The 7485-nt window shown below is 37.1% G+C and overlaps 1 protein-coding gene across 1 annotated transcript in view; it reads right to left on the bottom strand.

Annotated features, from left to right (window-relative positions):
- Positions 1-4826: 4826 nt before the first annotated feature.
- The window catches only part of DTHD1 (death domain containing 1), a 65350-nt gene continuing 62691 nt past the window's right edge, over positions 4827-7485 (bottom strand). Inside the window, exon 10 of the mRNA XM_032273762.1 lies at positions 4827-7034. Within this exon, the coding sequence (XP_032129653.1) occupies positions 6712-7034 (323 nt within the window). The 3' untranslated portion in view covers positions 4827-6711. The remainder of the gene's footprint in view (positions 7035-7485) is intronic.

The raw sequence follows: 7485 nt of genomic DNA, 5'->3' as shown, positions 1-7485 counted from the left end.
AAAGATGGAATTATTTCAGTTCTCAGCAGGAGGGTAGAAGCTAGTGTTTTGATAAGCTGAAAGCAAAGCAGAGCCGTGTATAAAGGGGTCAACATCAGGCCTGCACTGCAAAGTGGACCCAGAGTTTTTCTTCCTTGGCAGCAGAAATGTTGAGATAGATATGCAGTGCTGTATCCAGAAATGCTTTATCTGAAGCTCAGCACCTGGGTAGAAATCAAGAATGCTTTTCTGTGTCAAAATGACTTAGATCTTCCAGGCAAGAAACGAATATGTCTTTCTCACTGATACGATTTCAGGCAGCAGGGTTTTTGATAATCCATGATTTGGGAGAACAAAAATTTCTCAGTGTATAAGAAAGCACCAGTCATTCAAAGGGGACATATTACAGCAGCAATGTGTCTTGGAGGAAATATTGATTCCTGTTAATTTTGTAGGTGCTTCATTGGTGTCTGGTATTCCAGCTTGATAAATGACGGGGTAGATTTTTACAGTCTAAGCTTTTTCTTAGACACGACGTCTGCTCCCACAAAGTTGCTTCCAAAAGAAATGTAGGGCATACAAAGAAGATCCCGGTAAACATGTTAGTGTGTAGATGTTATTCATGAATTAATTCAGCAAAGACTTATTGAGTACCTACTATGTGCTGGGCTCTGTGCAGGGAACTGAAAATTCGCTGATGAACGCTACTCAAGCCTCAGGTCTCAAGAAACTTACAAACTGTTTGGAGAAAAGCACGAATAAATAGGCAATTACAACAGTGTATAGAAGTGTTATAGCTAGACTTACAATAAGGTTCCATGGACAGTTAATCCAGTTTGGGGTATTCAGAAACTGAAAGAAATATTATGAGATGTTATGGAAGAGTGAGGAGTGGTGGGGGTTGAGTGTAGGGAAAGGGCAGGAAGGTGGAAGTAAAAGAAAAAGGACTTTGAAAATAGAATTGCCTGGCTTCTAACCCAGGCTCTAGGGCAGTAACTCAGAGTTTTCTCACTTGTAAAGTAAGGAAAACAAAAGAGAAATGCATTCATTGAGTACCAGACAGAGTTCTAAGTAATAAGAATACATCAATGTAAAGAAGAGACAACCTGGCCCTTGTGTAACATAAACTAAAGCAGGTGTTTATTTGCAGACAGTAAATAAAAACCATAACTAATAAGTAAATTATTTGCTCTGTTAGGTAACCAATGCTGAGAGGTGGTAGGAAGAGAGTTGCCAATGGAGGAGTCCTGGGAGAGGCGGGGGGAACTGAAGATTTGTTGTGACGTCTGTCAAAATGTGTAGGCAGCATGGGGCATTCTGGTGAGGTTCGATCACGGAAGTCACGCTTAGCTGAGCTAAGGGGGAATCCCCTGGCCTGTGTCAGCCACAATTTTGACCTCATACAATATTTCCTTCTTCTTCTGACTTCAGAGAGCCTGACTTTGTACCTTAGATAAACTTCTGATTCTACAGCACCGTTCTGGATTTCTTATTGAGAACATTTCTGAAAAAGCCATCAGACAGCAGTTGACATTGCTTTCAAATACTGGTAGCAGTTGAAGAGTTTAAGGCAGAGCAGTGGTTTGCTTATAATGTTCTAAATTTCCCTAGATGTTCTTCCCCTTTCTTTCATGCCCTACTTCAACCAAAAGCTGATTAAATACGTGGTTCTCAACACTCACCCTTTCGCCCCCGCCCTTATACCAGAACCATGTGTAAGAAATTTGACTGGTCACATTCCCTAGGGTGAAGAGGTGTTTTGTTCATTTGGTGGACAAGGTCAGGGATCCTGAATGGTCCTCAATTTGTGACCCAGTGCACGCTGATTTTTTTGAAAATGGATTTCATCAGAATGTCAATAACAACTCATTAAGAAACACTTGGTTAGAAAAATAAAACTTTGTCCCAAAGATTTAGGTATTTTGAAAATTAGATTATAATGTGCTCAAGGCCTTCCTACCTTATTTATTAAGGTATTTCTATTTTAGTCTAAAATACTTCAGAAAGGTGAGGTGTGGTAATGCCTGTAATCTCAGCATTCTAGGAGGCCAAGGCAGGTGAATTGCTTGAGCCAACGAGTTCAAGATTAGCCTGGGCAACATGGTGAAACTCCATTTCTACAAAAAATACAAAAATTAGCCAGGTGTAATGGTCTGCACCTGTAGTCCCAGCTACTCAGAAGGGCTGAGATTGGAGGATCACTTGAGCCTGGGAAGTCGGGGCTGCAGTGAGCTGTGACATCACGTCATTGAGCTCCAGCCTGGGCAACAGAGTGAAACCCTGTTTGAAAATAAATAAATAAATAAATAAAATACTTCAGAATATACTAGGCAGTATGTATGTGTTCATTTAAGCTACATTTTAGGGATAGCCAATTGCTGTAATTTATACTCCAGATACAGCAAGTATCTAATCAAGATTACTATGGACATAGGTTTTGGTAATTCAAATGATAAATGATAGAAGATTTTATTTATAAAACAGGATGTTTAATAATTAGGAAAATGATGACTGTAATGGTTTTTTCAATAGTAAAATTGGTGTTATTAAAAATGTATAGTTTCTAAATGGTAGAGCATTTCTAGTGCCTCCATGATGTAAAATAAACACATGAATAATCATGTTCAAAACTTAATTGCTAAATGGTCCTGAATATAGAGCAAGAATAAATTAACTATAGTAAACTACCATTTTGCTTTTAGAAATATATGGAACTACAGTCTAATAGATATGAAATTTTTAATCTATGCACATAATAGAACAGTATACATTAATAAGAATGAACTGTTGCTACACATAGTAACATGGATGAATTTCAGCAACATAAAGTTGAATACAAAATCAAACATAAAATAATATATGCTGCATAATTTCATTTTAAACATTTTCAGAAATTTTATCATACTAAAATTAATTCTGCTATGGTTATGAAATAGGATATTATACAGTATATTATACATTCAAAGACATTAAAAACTCATAATTTAGTAAGACAGTAATTTTAAAATGGCATATATATGACTCCCATTCTGAGAAAAAAATACATGTATAAGTTACTAGGAGCTTCAGAAAGGTGTGCAGAGAGGTATTGATCAGGGTCTCAGTAAGAAATACAGTGATACACTCACATTAGAGTAATGAAAGGAGGCTTTATTTTTAAAAGGGAGAGCAAGATATAAGGGAACTACAAGGGATAGCACAATTACCCCAAACAGCAAGAGAGCTGTTACTACCCTAGACTTGAAGAGACAAGAAGACCAGTTCCCAAAGCACAAGACAGTTGCTTAGAGGTGGCCTTCTAGAGAGGAGCAGTGATTTCGGGACAGGGAAAGATGAGCGCAGAGGGAAATGGTATAATTCACTCTCCTTCCTCCTCCCTATCTTCTGCAGGGGCTTCCCATTATCAAAAGCCAGCAAGGCATCTCTGAGCCATACAGGTCAGACCACCAGACAGAGAAATGGGTACACAAGGGTGTAGGTGTGGCTACAATACCCATATTGATAAGGTGTTCGGAAGCAGGTCTTAATCCAAGTGGCACAGATTACACATGGGATTGATTTCCTGGATTATTTTAAGAGAAGGAGATGCTGAAGGGATGATCAATTGTTTTCTTTATATACCTTTATATTGCTTGACTATAACAATAATATGTACAGCATTTTTTTTAAATTCTGGGGAAAAATATATCTGTGTATGTGACGATATATATATATATGTGCCTGTGAGTGAATGTATGTGAGTGTATGTGTGTGAGAGAGAAAGAGAGGTGAGAGGGGTGTGAGAGGGAGTGCTTTAATGAGATTGTATGTGTGTAGGTGAGGTTGTATAGGTAAAGTGAGATGTTGGGTCTGTGTGTGCATGTGTCTGTGGGGGAGGCATATTAATGAGTGTATGTGTACATGAAATGTGAAGGTGGGGTATATGTGAACGAAGACATTTGTGAGAGTGCATGTGAGAGTGTATGAGAGGATCTGAAACTGTATATGTGTGTGAGGGGGGTGTGTGTGTGTGCACATGTATTTACATATGTGAATAGGTGTATTTCGGTGGGGAGTTGGAATAGGGTGTGCAGCAGGAGTGTGTTTGTGACAGTGTATGTGAAGTGTACAGGTTAATGTGAAACTGTAGATAAAGGGTAGGCCTGTGTGTTTGAGGGTGCATTTGTGAGAGGTGTGTGTCCAGAATGTGTGTGAGGAGACATGCATATTTGCTCATCATTTTGGTCTTAGGAATATATGGAACTACAGTCTAATAGATATGAAATTTTTAACATATGCACATAATAGAACATTATATATTAATGAGAATGAACTGTTGCTACACACAGTAACATGGATGAATTTCAGCAACATAAATTTGAATACAAAGTCAAACATAAAATAATATATGCTCCATAATTTCATTTTAAACATTTTCAGAAACTTTATCATACTAAAATTAATTCTGCTATGGTTATGAAATAGGATATTATGCAGTTATTACAACATTCAAAGACGTTAAAAACTCATAATTTAGTAAGACAGTAATTTTAAAATGGTATATATATGACTCCCATTCTGAGAAAAAAAAAATATATGTATAAGTTACTAGGAGCTTCAGAAAGGTGTGCAGAGAGGTATTGATCAGGGTCTCAGTAAGAAATACAGTGATACACTCACATTAGAGTAATGAAAGGAGGCTTTATTTTCAAGGCTTTATTTCACCTGTGTTTGCAGGTGAACACGTATGTGAGTGTGCTTAGATAAAACTATACACATAGAAATAGCAATAGAAATGTTTTCTTCCAGAAAACAGAAAAACTGGAGATATTATGCAAAAATGTTAATAGTAACCTCTAGTGACAGGATAAGAGGCAAATTTCATTCTCTTTACTTTTTTATTTGATTGTAATCAGGACAACAATGAATATTTTAGTCTGTTTTCTTTGCTCCAAGAATACATGAAAATATATATTGTACCTTTTTAGTACATGTAAAAAAAATCTTGACTAACAAAATGTTCCTTTATGGGAATATGTTTGAAAATTGGGATCACCTTTTTCAATATATAACCAAATAGATACCTAAATCCCTGGCTAATTTGTGGAAGAAAATCTTGCATTTAAATTTGAGAACCAAACATTTAATTTCTTAATATAACTTAATTAATTCCTAGGTATTCAATAACTGAAACTAATTGCTACTGATGTTTTCAAGCCAAGGACCTAATGATTTTGCATTAATGAGTCAGTAAAACTAGTTCAATGTCCCATTTCTATCAAACTGCTTCAGAGAGCTAAAGTGCTTTAGATTTTCCAAAAGCTCAAAGCTTATCCTAAACATTAATAGGGCTTATCAATAGAAAGAGGGGTTTAGATAAGTTTTATTTTTTCTTTCAGTTTAGTGTTCTATTTGCAGATGTTTTGTTTGTTTTTAATGGTGTATATGTAGAGCTTATGTAATATGGCTTCTGTTAATTAATTTTAAACCAGGTTTTCTTCCTAAGTGGGAGAACTAGGCCTCGAATTATTTCACTGATAACATGTTTTCTCTGTATTGTTTCATTTCACTAATAACAAAATATGGAATTTTCTCTCTTCCAAGTTTCATTTTTATAAAGGAAAAGTTTGTGCCAGTAAATGGCTGAAGCGTTATTCTATTTTTAATTTATTTCGAGCTTAGAAAAGTTTTTTTATGTGACTTATTATCACTGACATCAAGTTTCTCAGCCCAATTTATTGTGTATTCTTTACTGTAGGCTCCATCGTAACTATGTAACTTGAATTGGTTGTCTGAGTAGACCAAAAACAAAATTCTAAGCCCCCCAACTATCTGAACAAGCCTCTCCTGTCAGCTAAGGGCAGTCCAAAATTATCCTGAAAAACTCCTCTTTTTTGGAATTCAGGAGAAGCTGACCAGCATAAACATCAACAGACCTTAAGTCTGATAAGAAATATTTACAGTCTATTCTCTCTGAAGCCTGCTACCTGGAGGCTTCATCTGCATGGTAAAACTTTGGTTTCCATAACTCCTTATCACAGCCCTGACATTTCCCTCTTATGGATTTAAGGTCTTTAGATAATTAGCTATTTCAATCAATTGCCGATCAGGAATCTTTTAATCTACCTATGACCTGGAAGTCCCATCTTGGAGTTGTTCTACATTTCCAGATTGAACCAATGTACATCTTACATGTATTGATTGATGGATTATGCCTCCCTAAAATGCGTAAAAGCAAACTGTACCTCAACCACTTTGGGCACATGTCATCAGGATCTTCTGAGGCTGTGTTATGGGCCTGTCCTTACCCTTAGCAAAATAATCTTTCTAAATTGATGGAGAACTATCTCAGGTATTTTTGGGTTAACATTTGCATAGAAAACTCATTTAACTTTATGTAGATAGCGATTAATAAGTAATTACATATATCAGATCTTTTCTTCATACTTGGCTTTTAAAATATAAAAAAGTCAAACTCAATTGCAAATGCTATTAAGTGAAGGCATACTCAAGACAGTCATGGTTGCAAAACATAATCACTCAACCACAGAGAAGTGCTCATACCCAGGAATGCCTTCTGTTGTCCAATCAGTGCTTCTCCGTTTGTCTCATCTGATTTCTCAATAGCACATCATTAAATAGACTGACTTCAAATAATAGAATTTGGAAACTTCTAGGAAAATGTTAACACAAACAATCTTAAAAATCTACCAAGTGCCTTTTCCTAGGCATAAAGGAAGAGTAATCAGGCTTTTACTCAGCTGCTACATCAAAGCGCTCCTGTGGTGCAGTGAACACTTTATTTTCCCACTTGAATTTGAGCTCTTCTGCAAGATCAGTCCTGCCAATCTTGCAGAGATGTCGAGCCAGGAGGCGAAGTTTGTCAGTGAAAGTTGGAAGCGATTTTTTCCAGAAACAAAGAAACTCATGGATCTGTTCTGTGAGATCATCAGGATTCTTGAGTTTGATGAGCTGAATGGTGCTACGGCGCAGAGGGAGAGTTGAGGAAAGCGATTCAGCATTTTCTTCTGAGAGTTCCTCAGCCAGCCAATGGAGCAAGTTATCCCAGAGGGCTTCTGTTAGGCACATGAGGAAGACGCAGGGTTAAGACTCTTTCTTGGGAGATGCATGGATCTAACCCTCCACACCTGTTTATAGGAAGTCTCCCTGATCTTTGGTTTGGCCTTGCAGCAGTGCAGAGATACGGGACTACTTAGAGAAGAAACCTAGCCAAAAGCCTCTGAATCCTGGCATTCTAGGATCATCTCCTGAGGGTACTAGCTATTGCAGAGAGTTTAAAATGCTTCTGAAATTTTAATATACCTGAATACCAAGAGTGCATATTAAAATGGTTTTCATGTTCTGCTCTACAGAATCTAATTGAGCAAAACTGGGAAGGATGGGGTGGGCAGAGCAAACTTGGCATTTTTAACAAGCTCCCAGAAGATACTTGTGCTGAGGTCCCCAATCAGCACTGCTGTGTGTGTGTGTGTGTGTGTGTGTGTGTGTGTGTGTGTGTGTGTGTGT

This window comes from Sapajus apella, unplaced genomic scaffold (genome assembly GCF_009761245.1).
Source record: "Sapajus apella isolate SASKATOON/1434 unplaced genomic scaffold, GSC_monkey_1.0 scaffold5, whole genome shotgun sequence".
In the NCBI taxonomy this organism is placed as follows: domain Eukaryota; kingdom Metazoa; phylum Chordata; class Mammalia; order Primates; family Cebidae; genus Sapajus; species Sapajus apella.
This window is presented reverse-complemented; position numbering and strand designations above follow the sequence as displayed.